This window comes from Aedes aegypti, chromosome 2 (assembly GCF_002204515.2).
Source record: "Aedes aegypti strain LVP_AGWG chromosome 2, AaegL5.0 Primary Assembly, whole genome shotgun sequence".
NCBI classification, from domain to species: Eukaryota; Metazoa; Arthropoda; class Insecta; order Diptera; family Culicidae; genus Aedes; species Aedes aegypti.
In genome coordinates, this window is record NC_035108.1 from 234075800 (window position 1) to 234097935 (window position 22136).

At 35.9% G+C, this 22136-nt stretch overlaps 1 protein-coding gene across 1 annotated transcript in view; it reads right to left on the minus strand.

Moving 5' to 3' along the window:
• LOC5569106 (gamma-aminobutyric acid type B receptor subunit 1) overlaps nt 1-22136 on the minus strand; it is a 473264-nt gene that overhangs the window by 173787 nt on the left and 277341 nt on the right. Inside the window, 5 exon segments of the mRNA XM_021844473.1 lie at nt 21169-21232; nt 21234-21293; nt 21295-21387; nt 21584-21676; nt 21678-21755. Of these exon segments, the coding sequence (XP_021700165.1) occupies nt 21169-21232; nt 21234-21293; nt 21295-21387; nt 21584-21676; nt 21678-21755 (388 nt within the window).

Consider the following 22136-nt stretch of genomic DNA (forward strand, 5'->3'; position numbering starts at 1 on the left):
GTCTTTGCTTATTTTCATTCCCTCTGTGGTAAAGAGTTTGTTTTGACAACCTCAGTGCTTAAAAGAGAAAGAGGTTATTTTCTCCCTTTCTCAGTTAGGGGGAGAGCATTTTTTCCCATTTCTCAGTTCGGAGAAGAGCACTTCCAGACAGCTCTTCGTTGTCTCTTTATAGCTCTTTGCCCAAAAGGGCAAAGAGGAAAGCAAAATCATGCTCTTGCGTTTTTTTTTTCTCTTTTTTTTTTCTTTTTTTTTTCTTTTTTTTTTCTCTTATAAGCAGGTGAAATCAACTCACCTGTAAAAAATCTGAACTGCTACGGCAAATGAAATGTTATATGTTGTTAACAAAATGTTAATAAAATCTTAAATTTGTTTTACCAAATTAGGATGATAGTGTTGTCTAATAACACAGAACACCTAGATATAAGAAATGAATGTAATGTTTGGAATGATGCTAATAAAAAAATTAAAAAAAAAAATGCTCTTGCGTTGACGGAGAAACCAACCTCAGTTCATCCCAAAAGCAATGATGATGTGTTTGCAGAGCCTCACAGTAAGCTAGAGCTGTCAAATGGAAGATGTGCGTTTGGATAGAGCCAACGTTTCTCCCCACTCTCTCAGCCACGGATTATTCAACCAACATCGAATGCCGACTCATAATTGTTGTGAGCGTACGAGGTCGCTCCAGCTATCAGTTCAAGATGAGCAAAATAAAGCCTGGTTGTGATTCTTCGTAATTGATTTTCTCAAAACCGTATGAAAGTTACTTACGTCGATTTGAAAAAGTAATCGAGAAATCCTGGTTGCGCTACTGGTACAGACATATGCTACAATGCCAATGTAAGCAAAATTTCCTGGATTTTTTTTAAACAGCTCTTTTTGCACAATTCGTGCCATTTTTAATTTTCAAGATGTGTCCTGCATTATCTTCGTTTTGCGTTTGTTACAAAAAGTTAACTATGGCTATTTGTCAGCTATAAAAAACACAAATATTGAATTTTGATGGCGAATAATGAATTTTAAAGGAAATCAATATATTCCATCACGCTGAAGGAATAGAGGGAGATGCTCGTAGATGGGCTTTAGGACATTTCGTCGAAAGAAATTTGGTCGGATGACAATTGGTTGAAAGTACATTTGGTAGAAGTGACATTTGGTCGAATAGCTTCAGAACATTTTGTCAAAAAATATTTGTTTAAATGACGTTTGGTCGAACGGACATTTGTAACGCTTGGTTGAAGGATTGTTTGATCCAACAGATAAATGTGAACCGAACCGAAATTTTTGCACAATGGATGAGCATCAAATCTATTTTATGGCTAAGTAGCCCGTTATTCGTTTTGGCAGCCATGTTGTTGAGCCATTGCAACCCGCAATTTCAAAGTAATAAAACTCAATCCTCATAGTTGACATTGAAATGAAAAAGTATCAGCATATGTGCTTACATACAGAAATTATGCTGATACTTTTGAGCTACATCACTTCAATACCCACTGATTTTCTTTAATTCGGAATTGTGACATGATTCAGCAACAACCATCAACGATGTGTACACATTTCAATGATGGCCTACTTCGGCTTAAGCATAATTTTCATCTGAATTAATAATCAATAAAGAATCTATCTAAGTAATAATTATTTATTAACAACGTTTTCATCGAGGTTAGTAAATGTACTACTGTCTATGTAGAGTAAATTATTCTTGTCAATTATCTTATTCTTCAACCGTTGCTGGATAGCAAGACGAACCAGTTTTATTTCACCAGATGAATAATAAAATTTAACTTTTCCAAATTTACCTATGTTGGTTTTTTTTGAGTTTATTATTCTTTAAAAATGGCATCATTCTTTGAAAAATTTCCCACCAAATATTTTAGTTATTTTTGTTTCATTATTATTCAGTAAATGAAATACCAAACTTAGTTGAATTTATTATTTTTACAAAATTTCACCGTTCTATATATGTAATTGTTGATTTTTATCTAATGATATTCAGTGTGAGTATTCGGAAACTTTTCTTATTTTCAGATCTTAAAGCGAATAAACTTAGTGAAGAATAAGGAATGCGGGGATTAGACTTGGAATGAGCATAGAATTATTTGGTAACCCCGAATTGCAGGGGCCAATTCTGATGACCATTGCATATACGAAACGCTTATGACGAAGTGCATCAAAACCCAGACAACCAGAAGTCGCATACAAGTTCACGTTATAACTTGTTAATTCATACAAATTACATCAAACCCGCAAAAAACGGTGGAAAAAAACGTCAGATTGATGAGTTTCCTCGCATTAAACACTTTTTTTCTGAGTTCATTTGTACATTTTGTTTCGTACCGTTTACTCGAACAAAGTAAGTCGGATCAATCCGTAGCAGCTGTAAAATCAACATTTGTTATCATAAGTTAAATCGCATAAGATCACAATTTAGTTCGGTAGAAAATTTATACACTCGCATAGTATGCTGTTATTCTTTACATAATATATGCACGTATCGCCTCCACTTTTATACGTAGAAGGCCTGTGAAATTTTGCAAATACAAAGCCTCCAGATAATTTCGTTATACATACATTTTGGTTGTCTGGGAAGTGCCATGTATATGATACGTTTGTCAGTTAAAATATATTCGTAGAGCAAATATGATGACGATGGCGACGATTTAGAAAAATGATAAGTTGATAAATAATTCAAAAGAAAAAAAATTAGTTGCTTTCATTTGAGATCAGCTTGTCGCGGTTCATCCGACTCGCAGAATCAGTGAGAAAAAAATATATCAAGAAACGTTAAAAAACGCAAGTAACGCAATCACTGTTTATTAACGACAAAATGTCGCTCTGTTAAATAATCTTTAAAATCCCTATTCAAATGCCATTTCGATCAAATGTCATATGCTTCTCAAAGCAACTAAATTCTTTTCGACCAAATGTCCATTCGACGAAATGTCCGTTCGACCAAATGTACTTTCGACGAAACGTCATTCGACCAAACGTCATTCGACTAAATATCATTCAACAAAGTGTCATAGATTCCGTAGATCTATATATTCTAGTAAAAATTTTATTATAGGGTTGATATGTTGTATTTTGACCACTTGCTATATCACAGTGAGCCGTAAGTTGTGAGACGAATCTGGAAACTGACTGCAACAGAAATGAAAACGATACGACGGATTGAGAATACGGCAAGATGCAGTTTCATTGCATTATTTCCAATAAAAAAATCAAGATTTATCAAAATCTTATTGTACAATGCAAAAGTCATTTTGGGAAAGAATTGTTTGACATCAGTTTGTATCAGCATCATTAACTGCAATACTGGGAAAATTGCAGGTTCTCAATCATCAAAGCGCAATACGATGGAGCACATCACCCTAACCGATAATGACCAAATATCACCTTGTTTTAATTGCTCGTTGTTCTTTGTAGTCCACCATCCTATCACTGAAGACTATTATAGCACCTATAAAAACTGCAACACTTTTCGGGAAAACGGGTCATTCGGGGATCAAAATCACATAATCACACTTATTTTTGTTTAAAAAACGTAAATATTTTATTCTATTTATGAATATAATTGTATCATCAGTCTAGAACAATTTATATGGTTAAATAAGGTACGATATTAGGCATTAAATCAAAAAAATATATATATTTTGCTCTTTTGCATCTCAGCATAGGTAAACCACTAAAAGTTTTGTTTGAATTTTGCAATATTAATTCTTTTATATTTTTTATACCGGAAAAAATTTTTAAAACCTTTCAGGTGGAATAATTTAAATTTTCTATAGTCAATTTGTCAAATTTAAGCTAGGAATGAAAAAAGGTAGAGGAAAACAACATTTGCGGATATTAAAACTCATTCAAATTCTCGTAAGCAGTGTGCCAATATATGATAATAATACTTGATCCACTTACCCCACCCCATTAAAAAGTAGGGGTAAGTGTACCATGTCCAATATATCTGTATTTATTTATATAAATCACATATTTTTCATTGTGATTCATTCAATTAGAACTGAAATGTCCACCATGTGTTGAAAAAACTAATAGTATTCGATTTTAGACATAGATACAATGGATTTTTGATTGATGGAAAACAATTTTAAAATTAATTGATTTTTGCAGCGAACAAGTTTGCCTGTGTTAGTGTACGTGTAGTACCAGTTTTAAAAAAGTATCAGTGTGGACGTAAGAATATAACCTAAAACGAAGTAATGGTGTGAAAATTGTGGGCTTCCTGGCCGTGCGGTTAGTGTTACCAAGCATTTAGCCGCATCGTGTCAAGAGGTGTGGGTTCGATTCCCGCTTCAGCCCGGAAAACTTTTCGTCAGGAAGGTTTTTCGACTGTACCACTGGGCGTTGCATGCTAGTCCGTTGTCTAGTGTGGTGCTTCCTTCAAAGGGCAAATCGTCCACTGGAAGCATTAAAGTGTCGGTGTCTTTAAAAAAAAAAATATTCAACATATTCAAGTATTTATGCTTAATATGAACAAATGATCCACTTACCCCACTGATACACTTCCTCCACTGTACCTTATATAACTTTCTGATAATGCAACCTTAAACAACTTAATTATTATATATTATTTGAATTGGATCATTGATAACAAACATAGTACAGAAAATGGAAAATATTCGCCTCCTTTTCCTGATCAGAATGAGAGTGTGTCTTACGACTGTATAGCGTGGAAACACACAGTGATCGGTGCCTAACAGTGGCTGGTGTGTGTCTGTCTTTTTTCATTCGTGTCTCTTTATCTTCCACGAGCGATAATGTCATGCATGTTGTGTGAATGCAAGCGGATATATGGAATAAACTTATGGCTCGTGTGTTAATGATCGTTATATTTTCCAAAGCCTGGGAAACGGCATTCAGGAAACGACATTCGGGGAAAGTAGCACAATCATTGTGAACACCAATTCAATGGAGGCACTCATTCACTGCAAAATAATGATTTTTGATGACGATTGAGGATTGAATCCAAAATCAGATACATATTTCCAGCATGAGTTACTTCCAAGTAAGCATTCAACTGAACTTAGCGCTTTGGTGTTCAGCAAAGGCTCTCATAATTACATTTAATATCTTAAATAACTTCCCGCAATAGATTGTTCAAAGTTATAACAGACTTAATTTACGTTTTCCAATACCGTCAGAAATAAATTTATACAACAGAGTACGACTGGTAGCAGCATTCACATGGTTCGTCAAGGGAAAATGGCTCATAATGCCATTTGTAGTTTTTTGTGTTTTTCCTTTCTCTGTTTCCCGTTAAAGACACAATGAAAAACATTGATATTTATGATTTTTTTTTTTGTTACAATTGATACAATTTTCAGAGACCTTAAACTCTGAAAAAAAATAAGCTATTTTGAATATGGGATCCGATGTTTCTTAGGATACCACAATGCGAAGTATAATTATGCGTTTTATTGTTTTTTTTTTTATAAACAACGTTCATTTAAATAAAACTTTCTCCATATGATATAAATTATTTTAAAAACAACTATGATCTGTTTGAAATCATAATAACTACGATATACATTTTTCGACCTTCATAATGATGATTAGGTCAATTTACTAAGAAAATAATATAACATGAACTTTAGACTGTTAAATATTAAGGATATCATACTAACTGGTTGAGTTATCTCTAAGAACTGTGAAAATTACAATATTGTTTTTGAAGATTTTCAAGATCTTTACACGGCCAGATTGTCACCAGAAACATTAATGCACATTACTCAAAAATGTTTGCACCAATATGTTTCATTTTCACAACTTACTCTCATCATAGTATTGTTTTTAAACCAAACAATAAAACTTTGGAAAAACTGTCATTGAGTTATTTACGTGGGATCTAGATATGTGTTGGTCCCTAATGAATTTCGAAATATATCTGGAATCAGATGACCAAAATATCGATACAGATTCTAAGAAGAACAGTGCTTTGGGAACTTGTAAAAAACTGGTGCAAGACTAGCAAGAAGAAATTATCGCGTTTTTAATATACTTGTGGAAATCAATCATACTCTCCATAAGCTTCATACGTGATTGATTAGCTTTCTTAATTTTTCAATGATCGAATGACATCTAACAATTAAGCTTCAACCATGGTTAACCATTACTCATTTGGCCTCCACTTCAAGTAGCACTGACTTTCAATAAAGAAAAAATAAAGTAAAATAGGAAAAAAATGATTAAATTTGAGTTCAATTGGACATTTTAATTTTTGTCGACAATTATGAAACGTTCATTTATATTTTCTACTACTTCTTCAGAGCATCCCATCCAATGCTCCCCTACGTATATCTTTAACAAAAGCGAACCGAAGTGCCTGCTAAGGGATGAGTAACTTTATCACTGGACCATCCTGGCTCGGTTCTGCACCTCTGAAGGAAGCCAAGAGGCTGCTGTATTCGCCGTAATTTCATTCACCCATTTTTAACTTAATTGAGTTTCCCATAAGCAAATTGGAGGAAAACAGTTTAAGTAAATTGGAAAACTTTGAAGCTGCCGCTATCGGACTCGAAGTGATAGAATTTGCCTCCTGCTACCCAGTGAACGCAACAGGTTATGGTTCAATCCATAACGCGAAGGAGAATGGTGCATATGAAAAACAGTGCCGTGAAGTTGCAAACAAATAAGAGTTCAATAAAACATAAACTTTGCATGGTATAAAAATAGAAATTCAAAGTGATTTCCAGATGCTTCTTTGCATTTCACCTTCTTTTCAGTAGGTTATTTGCAAATGGATTCACTTGATCACGTTTGAACCTGGTTTTGAAACTGATGAAGTTTAATACCCAAATTTGCTTGATTAGAAGAAAACTATAATTAACCTATCAGAGACCGGTTTCCCGGAGATATAGAACTGAAAAATTACCCCAGACTAAACTGGTACCATTGTCTATTCTAGTTCTCATAATGCGTCTTATTTAATTCTCACATGCCCGTGGTCGAAACTATCAAAACCAGTTGGGTTGGAGTCATGATTACATCAATAATTTAGATGAAAGTTGACAAAAAGAAAATTGCGCTAATTTTTACTCGATCTGACCCAGTGACCCAACGGAATAACTCCGAAAAGGCAGACATTTAATGCATTTATAATAATCTTCAAAAAACACTAGAAATCCGTACAAACAAATATATACCATAATTTGTTATATTTATTGAATATATTTCTATTTGTTTATTTTTAACAATTTTATAATAAAATGCAGTACCTACATATCTGTGCGTTCTAAAAATTTATAATATTTGGAAATATTCCTTTTTTCTAGACTTGCGATTACCGTTAAGTCACCAGTCGCCGTGCGGCCTCCATTCATCGTGCACATATACAGATCCTACAGAATATTCATACAATTTTCACAAATTATTTGTTTAATTTTAACGTTAGAGTATCAAATTTTTAATAATTTCAACAAATTTTTATGAGATTTAATACAAATTAGAATTTTTTATTGTTTTTCAGTCGAAACACAAATGCACGGTAAATGGACCCTTTTCAATAGTTATGGTTACTACCCGGGTAGAGTAGAATTGCAAAAGAATAGCAAAATTTACCATTAAAATAGAATGTTTGAATAGCAAAATTTGTTCTTTGTTTGTTTGAAATAAGAGATAAAATAACAAAAATAATAACTAAGTTTGTATGGCATAACAACTAAATAATATTATATTTTGCCATTGTAATAACAAAATAATAGCAAAAATATAGGCAACCGTAAATAACAAAATATGTTATTATTTAGATATTGATAACAAAATAATAACTAAATAAGCTATTCACGAGTAGATCAAAGTAATGGCAATTTTAGTTCTTTGGCTTTACCCGAGTAGAAGAGAATTGCAAAAGAATAACAAAACTTACCTTTAAAATAGAATGTTTGAATAGCAAAATTTGTTCTTTGTTTGTTTAAAATAAGAGATAAAATAACAAAAATAATAACTAAGTTTATACGGCATAAAAACTAAATAATATCATATTTTGCCATTGTAATAACAAAATAATAGCAAAAATATAGGCAACCGTAAATAACAAAATTTGTTATTATTTAGATATTGATAACAAAATAATAACTAAATAAGCTATTCACGAGTAGATCAAATTAATGGTAATTTTAGTTTTTGGATTTTAATATCTAAATTTAGCATGATTGAAAAATAAAGTTTTTGCTTTCCTGTAAAAAACATTTGCTTTTTAAATCTTCAATGAATATCATACGAATAGTAAAACTGAGCTATTATGGCAAAATATGATGTTGGTTTGTTCTCATGAATTATTTAAATAATGTTTTTGAATATCAAAGTAATGACATATTTTACTGTGATGGCGATGTTTGTTATTCTTTAGATATTTCACGTTTTTTTTAGTATTTGTGCACGAATAACAAATTTTACTATGATAGTATATTTTGTTATTGATTAGTTATTACATGACTTTCAAGTATAACATAACAATGACAAATTTTGCAATGATTGTATGTTTTGCTATTGATGAGATATTTATGTCATATATTAATAACATAATAATGGTGAAACTAGATATGATTGCAAAATTTGTTCTTATTTTACCATTATTTTGTTATTCACCTCTACCCGGGTAGTACCGTGCATTATTGTAAAAGGCATGACATTATTGGGTAATATTGAATTTATTGTTATGTCATGATTTACCTACTTTATATTTAGTTTTTGAGTGAATATGAAATGGGTTTGACTATACAATCAAATCTCCTATAACGATTTTAATAAAAACTAGTGATTTTACCATCTTTTTTTCAATTTTTTTTGACCTTTATTGTAAATTAAGATTTGAATACCCTTAAAAATGAGTGCGCACACGACTAGATAGTGACAAAAGCTCTCTATAGCGACATTTTTCGGTCCCTTGAAAAATATTTCAATGTTATATCTATTCTCTATATCGACTTTTCTCTATGACGACGGTCCCTTGCGATGTCGTTATAACAAGCTTCGACTGTAGCAACATGATAACAAATCTTGTTACCTGGTTATCATCATTTGATAACTGATTTTATTTTCACCTTGGCTATTCATTTGGGGTGAATGAAAGAAAAGTCTCTTGGGTGGTTAATCATCCTAGCGGTAACAAAATGATATTATCCTAATGTAATTATTAACTTATGGCAAGGGATTGAATATTGACGTGTTGCGACATAAACCCAATTTTTAATTGCTTTTTTTTTAATATAAAAAGCATACATTTTTCTGTCTATTGCTTCAAATATAAAGTTTTGTTAGAATTTTCATAAAACTAATAAAAACAAAATCGTAACTAAATGTGTTATCCCGTATATCAAACAGTATTAATGTTTTGATACTTTTCCAACTAGATGAAACGGGATAATTTTAAAAGACATAGATTATGCGATTGTGCTACTTTTCCTCAAATGGCCCGTTTCTTCGAAGCCATTTCCCCGAATGATTCGTTCCCTCGTAAAGCGATGCAGCTCAAAAAAGTGCAATAATAGTCTCACGTGTTGAATTAGAAAGATCGGTAAACTACCAAAAAAGGAGATATTTGATCATTCTCGACTAAATACATATGGCCAACAATACATTTTGTTCACCACCTTGAAATGCAAAAGGTTATGACAATTATGAGTGTTAGAACTTTTCGGAGAACTGAGCTATTCGGGGAAACGGGGTTTTTGGGGAACTAGCATTCTGAGAACTGGTTACGACATTCGGGGAGCCGCCATTCGAGGGAAAGTAGCAGAACCAGATCTTGCAATCCTACGCTACATGTCTGTATGATTCAATAAAAATCACTTATGAACCTAGAAGCTCATTCTTTGATTTCTGATTAGTAGCGATTTTTAAGCATTTCCCTCTAAAACAAATTCGTTACACTTTTCAATTTCTCAAATTAAAACTTTTTTTTTATAATACTTCATTATTTTATTGAATATTTAAACAGTTAATCCAATCAATCAATCGAACTCTTTGGTTTATTTGAAAAATTTAAGTAAAACATGATACCGATGAATGACCTCCAATTTTGGCTCAAGCGTTCTCAGAAGCAACTTATTTAGTTCAATTTTATATTCTGTAAAAAATGTAAAATTTTATAGGAAGTATAGAAAGTACGTTCGATTGCTGGACTAACCCTCAAAATGGGTCTTCCCAAGTTTTAGTAACTCAGCTTCAATTTTATGTTATTGCATACGTAATTTTCCGAAAATATTTCCATTGAATCTGAATTATTTTAGGTATTATATGAATAATTAGCTTATGAAGATCAGTATTTCGGAAATCCACCAAAACTAAGCAGAAGCATATACTGTCTACGGATCAAGTTTAACTCTGTTTGAGAAACTAATAATTGCTTGGAAGATAGATGAGTAAGACAATGAACTTTGAACTACTTCTAAAAACTGTTTATGTTGTTTTTTTCCCGGTGTTGAAAATTATGTGACAATTCTTCATTTTCTGAAACACGGGACAATTCGAGCATTTTCCATAAGACGACGGGACAGTCCGTCGAGGGGATGAAAACGGTACTGTCCCGTTCAATACGGTTCGTATGATCAGCACAATTATAACTGGGTGTGATATGTTTTTGATAGATTTAGGGGCCTATTTTGTAAACCGAGCAGATTCATGTGACTCGTCTATATTCATTGTCGATCAAAGCAAGCATGCATATTTCAGATGTCACTCGTCGACTCCCATAGTAATCCAGTCACATAGAGTGACAACTGTCGAAAAACTCGAGTGACAGAGTTGAGTCGAGCGAATTTTTCGGTCGACAGTGACCCCAGTCGAGTCATTTTGATCGACTCGACTTATAAAATAGATCCCTTACACTTTATTTTGTTATATCTATTTAACAATTCATGTAGCTTTTTATGTTTAAGTTATTTTAACAACATACTGCATCAAATTTGTAACAACCTATGTTCGATAAAATCTTTATATCATTATAACATAAGCTGATATAACTTTGTTATGTACCCATAGTCGAGATACTATCAAGCTCATCCTTCATTTTTATGCACTCTAAAAATTACCAGCATATGGTCTTAAAATAATAATGTATAACTTAAGAACACATGAAATACAAGTTCAAGAAATTCAAGTTTTATCTGTAGTGGTGAACCGCATTCATTCAAATATGTCCTTTAACCCTCCACAGTTAACCCTTTTCATTTTTCATTTATTTAGTTAACATCTAAACAGATAACACTGAATCAACAATTTCACACCACAATACTCGGTTTGTGGTGGCATCTCTCCATCCTCGGTTCTGCCCCACGCTCGCCAAATCGATATGCACTTGATCCGCCTATCTAGCTCGCTGCGCTCCACGCCTTCTTGCTTTGGCCACCTTCTGGATACTAGGTTCGCCGTAGAGTTGGGCGAGCTCGTGGTTCATCCTTCGCCGCCACACACCGTTTTCCTGCACACCACCAAAGATCGTCCTAAGCACCCGACGTTCGAAGATTCCAAGTGCTTGCAGGTCCTCCTCGAGCATCGTCCACGTTTCATGCCCGTAGAGGACTACCTGCCTTATGAGCGTTTTGTACATGATACATTTGGTGCAGGTGTGAATCTTTTTTAACCGCACCTTCTTGTGGAGGCCATAGTAGGCCCGACTTGCACCGATGATGCGCCTCCGTATTTCCCGGCTAACGTTTTATTGCCAGCCGTCAGCAAGGATCTAAGGTAGACGAACTTGTCGACCACCTCGATCGTATCCCCGTCTATCGTAACACTGCTATCTAGGCGAGCCCTGGCGCGCTCGGCCCCACCAGCTAGCATGTACTTTGTCTTGGTCGCATTCACCACTATTCCAACCTTTGCTGTCTCGCGTTTTAGGCGGGTGTACAGGTCTGCCACCTGTTCAAATGTTCGGCTGATAATGTCCATATCATCCGCGAAGCAAACAAATTGACTGGATCTCGTAAAAATCGTACCCCGGCTGTTGAGCCCGGCTCTCCGCATAAAACCTTCTAGCGCAGTATTGAGCAACTGGCACGAAAGTCCAGCACCTTGTAGAAGTCCTCGGCGGGATCCAAACGAACTGGAATGTTCGCATGAAATCTTCACACAATTTTGCACACCTTCTATCGTCGCTCTTATCATTCTTGTGAGCTTTCCGGGAAAGCTGTTTTCGTCCATGATTTTCCATAGTTCTTCGTTATCCCTTTTATATGGGAAATCGAAAAAGTTATATAATATTTCATGTGGTGCGAAAAAATCATTCAAAATGAATAATTTATGGGCTATTTTCATGTTTTTATTTATAACCAGCTGTCACTGCTATGTGTGTTTTTTTTTTTTCAAAACAAGCACAATTCCCGTAAATTTATCACCTTTTTTACATCATAAACCTTCTTTGCATAGAAACTAAGCATAAGACTCTACACAAATCGGACGATCCATTCTGAAGTTATGCGCAAACAAACTTTCATCATCCATTTTATATAAACTCCCGTGCAAAAGTTTGGGTTAACCCCTCCAAAAACATACAAAAGTGTTCTGTCCATATCTCTGTGATTACGCGTCTAATTGAAACTCTCTAAGCCGCATTCGTAAGGCAAAGAGTTATTCTTACTTCGTATGTATTTTTCCAAAAACATTTTTTGAATTTTGTACAATAAATTTTAACTTAAAGTTGAGACAATTTTCAAAAAACACACTGAAAAAAACATAGCTAATTTCCTCAGCATTGGATCGACCAAAATTTTAAAACAAGCAGTCATTCGAATCGTAATCTTATATTCTTTGAAGAGCACTCACGAATTTTTTGCGGAAAAATCTGAAAACTATTCAAAATCAATGAAACAGTTATTCAAGTCATCGTGCAAAAGTTTGGGTTCACTCCTCAATATGATGCAAATCGTGCAAAAGTTTGGGTTCACCTGAACCGCACGCATATCATTTCTGCCAATATCTCAGCCATTTTCAACCGATATAATTATTAGTTTTTTCAAACGCAAATAATGGCACATACATGATTGGTTTGATATTTCACAGATTTTTCGTGTTTTAAGTAAGTTCAGGTGTACCCAAACTTTTGCACGATACACCATACTGAGGGGTGAACCCAAACTTTTGCACGATGACTTGAATGACTGTTTCATTGATTTTGAATAGTTTTCATATTTTTTCTCAAAAAATTCGTGAGCGCTCTTCAGAGAATATAAGGTTACGATTCTTAAATCACAGAGATATGCACAGAACACTTTTGCATGTTTTTTAGGGGGTGAACCCAAACTTATGCACGGGAGTGTATGTGGCATTTAGTTGTTTTATCATTGGAACTCAATTTTTTTCCACAAAAATCACATAAATAGATTTATAATATAATTAGTACTATAAAGACTGATTCGAATGCGTGTTGTAAAATGTGAAAATAAGTAGTGTACAAATATGTGAGAAATAATACAAAATCAAGCTGCCTTATTCTAAAGATCCTCTAACTCAAAATCACCAAACTTTATTATGGACTTGAAAATGAATTTCAAATATCGCCAAAAGTTATCTCCTTTTAAAATACATTTAATATTATTTAAAGCAGATACTTTTCAGATCTCAATAACAATCGTCAAGTTTTTTTTCTATTACAATTTAAAAAACGAGCGCGTTTAAAGGTGCATACAAGAACATACGAAACATTTAGGTGTCAAGTCTCTCAATGGTCTAGGGTCTCTTACAAAGCTTGAGTCAATTTTTGTTTTCCAATTGCTTTCGCCCCCTCTTTATCTTTTTCGCCCCCCCCCCCCCCCAATTTAGTTTCACAAGTTTTGGGAATCACTGATTTACATCATGTGCCCTTCAGTCAGATTGTGAATCACGTCAATAGTAACTTTATTTTATTTTTTTTAGAGTTTATATGCAAACTTTTATGTTCGAAAAGTAACACTTCTTAAAACATTGAAAATTATTGTATAAAAAAAAATAAATAAAAAGTATGGCCGACATTTTCTGAATCAGACACTACCGTATTCGAAATTCGACACAAATTTACGTCATTTGGCTCGCATCTTTTATATGCTCCCAAAAGACTTAAAATCACACGACTTTTTGGAAGTGTGTATATGATCATACAAACTACGAAACAACTAATGTTACACGTGACGTAAATTTCATATAAAACAAAATACTCGAAATGACTTATTTCTACTTAAAAATGTGTCACTCTTATTAAATTGCGGCAAGTGTGAGAGTTACGTCATTTATGCCTTACATTTTCATCATTTTACTCGCTTTAATATGTCGGGCATCTATGACGTAAACTTACACGTCTTCTTCTAAATGAACAGATAAGATTTTTTTTCATCTATCGAATGGATTGAATTCAATTCACGCAAACATAAAACACATTCATTGTTCGGTGAACAACAGCGTGCTTTTAGACGGCACGTTTACACAGTACACGATGTCTGCTTTTGGATTGATATCATCGACACTAGGGTGCGGCTTATTTTTTAAAAAGTTCTCAAACCCTGAAATTCGTGTGCTCTACTGAATTCAAATCACAATAAAAGAGAAACCTCAAAATCTGAGCCAAAAATATTGACATTTAGAGGTGGCGCAAGCGTCTTGAAGGTGAATTTTCCAGTGACATTCAGTGAAATGAACATAACTTTGGTATTTTTCAACCGATTTTGGAACTTTTAGCACCATTTTCTTTCAAATTAAATTTATGGAATTTTTGTAGAACATCGAATTTGTCTAAAATCAAAACTTCTCTTAGTTAAAAATACTTTTATCCAAAATTTTCCTCATTTTACTAAAAAAAATCATTTTTGTTCGACCATAACTTCATTAAAACTCAATCGATTCCGAATCTTTTTACATGTTTTTGAAGCAAATTTAGTTGTTTTTAAGCTGTTCATACAACATATTTTTCTAAAAAATAATTTTGACTTAGGTATTCAACAAAAACTACCCAAAAACATGATTTTTTAATGAAAAAATCAAATTTCTTTAGATTATATAAGTTTTTTTTGCCGAAAATTGCATTTTTTTTCTATAAAACTTAAATTTATAAAGCATCTTGCCTTAATTACGAGTTGAGTAGTGCATATATTTTTTAACATATGAAAACATATTTTTGTTGAACAATTATTTAAAAATTGTTGCAAAGTCCTTCTTAAAGGTTTAACAAATGAGAAAAACCAGTTTTTAGCTTTAGAAATAATATTTAACTGGCAAAAATTAAAAAAAGACTGCCATTTTTCGTTAAATAATCATGTTTTTGTGCAGTTTTTGCTGAATAACTTGGTCAAGACATTTTTAGTGAAATGTGATGTATGAAAGGTTTTAAAACAATTGAATTAGCTTCAAAAGCATGTAAAAAGATTTGAAATCGGTTGAGTAATCATGAAGTTATGGTCAAACAAAGTTGAAATTTTGAGTAAAATGAAGAAAAATTTGGAATAAATTACTTTTAACTAAAACTTGTTTTGATTTTAGACAAATTTGATGTTCTACAAAGTTTTTACAAATTTAATTTTGAAGGTATTGATGCTAAAAATTTAAAAATCGGTTGAAAAATAACAAAGTTATGTGTACTTCACTGAAGGTCATTTTTTATAACCTAAAAATTCTCCTACAAGACGCTTGCGCCACCTCTAAATGTTAATATTTTTGGCTCAGATTTTGAGGTTTCTCTTTTAATTCGATTTAAATTCAGTAGAGCACACGAATTTTTGGTTTTGAGAACTTTTGAAAAATAAGCCGCACCCTAATCGACACACAATTTGATTTCATAGTTATAATATTTACTGCCTTGATCAGTTCACTTTTGATTTACGATTATGCATATGCATTTTCACCATGCGCAGCATACAGATTAGTGCAATCAGAGTACCGTAATTTGGAATGAAATTGATTATTTTTGCTGTTTATAAATTACTGGATTCTATAATGTTGTTAATGCTAAGCAACTGCATGCAGAAAAAATAAGTACAACAGTGAACTTAATCGGCTAATGTACCATAATTTTCACACAAATTTGATATTTTCCAGTGCTGAATACAATCTCTAAAATACAAGTCGAGATATCTCAGGTAAAACTGATCACTTGTCAAAACGATTATTGTTAGTTCTGAAAACAACTCTAATAGCTTGATTTGAGTTTCCTGAATTGCTGCTTGATATATTCTTAACAATGCAATATTTATAGAAATAAAAAACTAATTTCAAAACTACCGCAGAAAACGTCTAAATGTAGGGCAATTTCCAAAGGAATCTCCTGATGTTAAACAGAGAATCAACTATTTCATCAAAACGAGCGAATCGGTATGAATTTCAATGGTAAAATTTGTTAAGAGATATATTCCAAACATAGTCACTTTCATGTAGACATAGTGTCAAAATCCTTGTGTAAAACTAGCAGTTTATAGATGTCTGTCAATACCAGACCGCACATAATTATGGAATTTTACATTGTTTACCGCTAGCGCATGACGGCTCACCATAGTAGCATGTCCGAAAGAACTTGAAACTATTGAGAACCAGAGCTACAGGTCCAAAGCCCTGATAAAGGTGGATGGTTGTGATGGCTATGACCGTGGTCATCATGTAAAGAACAAGCGGACGATGCTGTATCGTGTCAGCACCGAGGAGGCAGCCCCTCTAGCACGATGTAGGTAGCGCAACCCTGGTTAGGTGGCCTATCGAAGACTCTTCACCAACCAAGAAAGGCAAAAGTAGAGCAAACGGATTGTTTTTACGGCAACAGACCCGGCAACGAATAAAGGACAACGATTGGAAAGTTGGATCTTGGAACGTGAGAACTTTGAATGAACCCGCGCGTGTTGGGCTCCTGGCGCGTGAACTGCGGAATGTCGGCGTGAACGTGGCAGCTATCCAGGAAATACGCTGGCCGAGAACCGGAGAACGCGAATTCCGAGCGGTGGACCCCATCGCCAACACTTCATTCAAGTACCACATCTACTACAGCGGTGGCGACAGAGCAGAACGTGGAGTTGGCTTCATAGTGAATTGGGAAGCAGATGAAGCGAATTATTCGGTGGAACCAATAAACGACCGAATCTGTGTGTTGAGAATGAAGGCCAAGTTCTTCAACTACAGCCATGATCAGCATATATGCGCCAACGAACGATAAGCCCGATGACATGAAGGATGAGTTCTATGAAAGCCTGGATAAGGCCTACGGAGAGTGCCCAAAACAAGACGTCAAGATAGTCATCGGCGACGCAAATGCGCAGATCGGGAAAGAAGATTTTCTTCGACCCGTCATTGGAACGGAAAGCCTTCATTCCGTTACCAATGATAATGGCCTGCGGCTAGTAACCTTCGCTGCTGCTAGAGGGATGGCAATCAGCAGTACCTACTTCGCACGAAAGAATATCCGCAAACACACCTGGCGACACCCGAGTGGCGATGCCTGCTCCCAAATAGACCACGTGCTGGTTGATGGGCGACATTTCTCAGATGTCATTGATGTCAGGACCTTCCGAGGCCCTAATATCGACTCGGATCATTATCTCGTTGTAGCTAAAATTCGGGCGCGGTTATCCAGCGTCACGAGTTCCGCAACACACAGAACGCTACGCTTCAATATACAACGCTTGTCGACTGATGGAGTAGCTGCGCAGTACCGTCAGCAACTAGACGAGCAGTTGGGAAGAGTCAACGTTGCTGGAGACGTCGACAGCCTGTTGGAACCCTATCCACGAAGCTGTGACAACAACGGCGCGGGAAGTGATCGGCACTGGTCAACGACGAAGACGGAACGACTGGTTCGATGAAGAGTGCCAGAGGGTGACAGACATGAAGAATGTCGCCAGAAGCCGTATGCTTGTGGCCGGTACCGACAGAACAGAGAGTGGTACAGGGCAGCGAGAGCCGAAGAAAAGCGAATCCACCGCAGAAAGAAAAGGCAGCACGAAGAAAGTTTGGTAGCTGACGCACAAGAAAGCATGAACCGGAATGATATGCGGAGATTTTATGCAACGGTCAATGGTGCGCGGCACAATACCGTACCAGTGCCCGCCATGTGCAATGACCGAGAAGGGAATTTGCTGACCGATAAAACGGCGGTGGCTGCCAGGTGGAAGGAGCACTTCAGCAATTGTTGAACGGTGAGAATGGAAATGTAGCGAGGAACAGGATGAACATAGATGATGACGATCAAGCTGTGGACCCACCGACCATAGGAGAGGTTAAAAAGGCTATCAGCGAGCTGAAGAACTGTAAGGCTGCTGGGAAGGACGAGATCCCGGTCGAGCTTCTCAAGCACGGAAGCGAGCAGCTTTACCAGTCGATCCACCGAGTACTTCTGAAGGTATGGGAGGACGAAGAATTGCCCACCGACTGGTTGGATGGCCTCATCCGCCCTATCTACAAGAAAGGGCACAGACTGGAGTGTGCCAATTACAGAGGAATTACCCTGCTGAATTCGGCGTACAAAATTCTGTCGCGCATCCTGTTTAACAGACTGAGACCGCTCGAGGAGTCCTTCGTCGGCGAATACCAAGCTGGTTTTCGTGAGGGCCGTTCGACAACGGACCAGATGTTTAGCTTGCGAATGATCCTAGACAAATTCGGGAGTATAACTTGCAGACTCACCATCTGTTTATTGATTTCAAGGCGGCGTACGACTCAGTGAAAAGAATGAGCTTTGGCAGATAATGTCTGAAAATGGTTTTCCGGCGAAACTAATTAGGCTGATACGTGCTACGCTGGATGGTTCGAAAATCAAGTGTTCGGATCGCAGACGAGGTGTCAACCTCGTTCGTGACGTTAGACGGATTGAAGCAGGGAGACGCACTTTCGAATTTACTGTTCAACATTGCACTCGAGGGTGCTATTAGGAGATCTGGCGTGCAGAGAAATGGCACTATTATCACAAGGTCGCACATGCTCCTTGGCTTTGCGGACGATATAGACCTGATTGGAATCGATCGCAGGTCAGTGGAAGAGGCCTTCGTGCCTCTGAAGAGGGAGACAGCGAGGATAGGCCTGACCATCAATTCTACCAAGACGAAGTACATGGTTGCAGGTAGAGATAGAGTCAGGCATGGTGGTGTAAGTGCTGAGGTAGTGTTTGATGGGGATGTGTTTGAAGTTGTTGAAGAATTTGTTTACCTTGGAACACTTGTGACATGTGACAACGACGTTTCCCGCGAAGTGAAAAGACGTGTTGCGGCTGCGAATAGGGCCTTTTACGGACTACGTAACCAGCTTAGGTCCCGCAGCTTGCAAACCGAAACAAAATTCGCCCTGTATAAAACATTGATTCTTCCGGTGGCTCTCTACGGGCACGAAGCGTGGACGTTAAAAGAGTCAGACCGGAAAGCTCTCGGTGTTTTCGAGCGTAAAGTGCTGCGGACAATACTCGGTGGGAAACTCGAAAATGGTGTGTGGCGCAGACGCATGAATCACGAGTTGTATCAAGTGTACGAAGATGCGAATATTATCAATCGTGTAAAATACGGCAGACTTCAGTGGGCTGGTCACTTAGTGCGAATGTCGGAAGAAAGAATTGCGAAAATAATATTCAGCAGGGAACCAGGTAGAGGTCGGCGGCTTCGAGGAAGACCACGAATACGCTGGCTGTACGCAGTGGAAGAGGACCTGGCGACCCTAAACGTTCGGGGCAACTGGAGAAGTTTCGCCCAAGACCGACAAAGATGGAGCTCTACAATACGCCCGGCAATGGCGTGATGCTACGCTGTAGCCATCAAGGTTCAAGGTTACATTGTTTTTATAGAAATAAAACATTGTTTTACACAAAAATCTTCACAGCAGACAATTCGTACAAACAGCAGTCATATACAATCGGTTACATCGATATTGGTGCTCTATTGGTAAGTAAAAAAATCGTTTGACATGGTGCTCAATTTCACCCGCATTGACGGTACCATGTAATGTAGATGTAACAAATTATGCAACATATGAGATTTATACTTCCGTTACCACTTACGGATAGCCAGTTACGTTACAGTTACGTAACATGAGTATGAAATGATGCAGCAGATATTTTTAGATTCAATATCACTAATGGAAGTTTCATGTGATACCTACCGCTATAATGGATGACACGAGTCAACTTTTTTTTACTGTATTAACCATATCGTTCGACCGATTTTCGATGAATGCAGTTTGCGTGTAAAAATAGACTCAACTTTGATTTCAAAGTGTTCATTTCTTTTGTATCGGAAAAAAAAATTGATTGGTTGGGGTTAATGTGATAAAATATTTTTCGCCAAATATTCAAACATTAAAGTTCACAATTTAAAAATGCGAAGTAATTTTGTTCGATTGAATGTATTAATTCAAATAACTTCAGGTGTTTTACAGAACACAGCCAACTAAGGCCTTCCTACAAATATTTAAGTTCTAGTTTGATGCTTTCTTCTGAATTGAGTTTTAGATGAATATTGCCGAAATTAGTGACGCACGGTTATCACCATTGTTTCTAAGCATAAATCGAACAGTAAATAATGTAGCCTAGATGAAGCGATATTTTTTTTCGATTTTGTGATAACATAAGGAAAATCAATCAGTGTTTGTTTTATATCATACCACTTATTGAAGTAACAATAGCTTTAAAAAGGATGTTTTTTAAATAATTGTAAAAGAGCTTATGAAACACTAATCTGAGACTATCGAGCTAGCAGTTCGATGCCGTGAAGTGATTCCATCAAGAAACAAACTAGAATATCCTTTCAAAAATCTGCTTAACATCCGGTATCAGATTGCTTCTGATCCTGAAAGCATTACTTAAGAAAGACACAAAGCGCAAATCTTCGAATCGAATGCTATTGTTGTGAATTGAAAATTATATCAACAAAATCGGATTAGCGACGCTAACGAACATCAATTAATGCAAAGCGCACAGATTATATCGGCACTCTTGACTGTCTGGCCGGTGAAGATTCCCTTGAAAGTATCGAGGATTAGTCAACATCAGTTAACCTAAGCTTTTCCTGCTGCCCATCGTTTCGGTGCATGCAAGCTAAACGGTATTGATTCCATCGAGGGATATTCTCTAATTCTGTCATCCGCATCATTTATCACAGATTTTGCTTGTTCATTGCCCCAGAGCAAAAAGTTTCTGGTGAAAAGTTGCTGATCAAATGGAGCGTATGACAAAAGCTCCGGAGGGGATGGCTGGGGGGGAAAATATCAGCAGGGATTTTTCAGTGCACTTACCTATAAAAAACCACACGTACGCCCTGCCATAAAGTTGCTGTTTGTACATTTCACACAGGACCCGCCCTGGCTGCGACTACGTAAAATAGTCCAACGATGATCCGAGCATCCTGTCGGCGAAGGTTTTCGCACTGCATCGGTTGGATCGGAAAGGAATGATTGTCTCGTCACTATCTCGATACCAGCATCCTTACATCGAGTTTCTAAATCCTCGACAGTCTGAGCGGTTGTTTCCGGGAGCAGAATGAGCCAGCAGAAACGATTGCCAAAACACGAACAAATGAAACATGGTATAATCAGTTAGTAAGCGGATGTGACCCAGTTCAGAGATACAAGATTTGGCGTGAGAAAACATTTTTTTTGTCACAAATCATTGTGTACATGACAAGGAATATGTATGTAGATGATAACTTACCGATATGAACACTTCTTCGGCTTGTTGGAGGATCGCTACTCGCGACCATCCAAACTTTTGCATTAGCTTAATTCTAGTAGGATTATGTACAGTGGGCAGATGGATGCGTCCTAAATAACGTAGGAAATCTACTTCTATCTGATAAGGCAGGACTAGATGCACCATAACAAAGCTGAAATGAAATAAAAGAAGCAATATTTTATTTATAATGAATGTTTATTTTAATAAAATAATGATTTTATGTTTGGCGCAAGTTATTATTTTAGACCACCAGCACTATGATTACCGAGAAACTACGTTTGGTGTTCTCAGCTTCATTCTTGCATCTGTTTACAATCCCAACAAGAGGCTTGTAACAAAATATAATAAAGTTTATCAGAATATGATATGCATATCATATTATGATATATTTTTTTAGGCTCCATTATCCACAGAACATATTAAAACAGAATATAACATAATGTGTTTTATTTCTCTTGCATATTTTTTTTTTGTTCATTTTTAACAGTTTTATGACAAAATTAAATACATGCTTATGCATTTCAATAATATA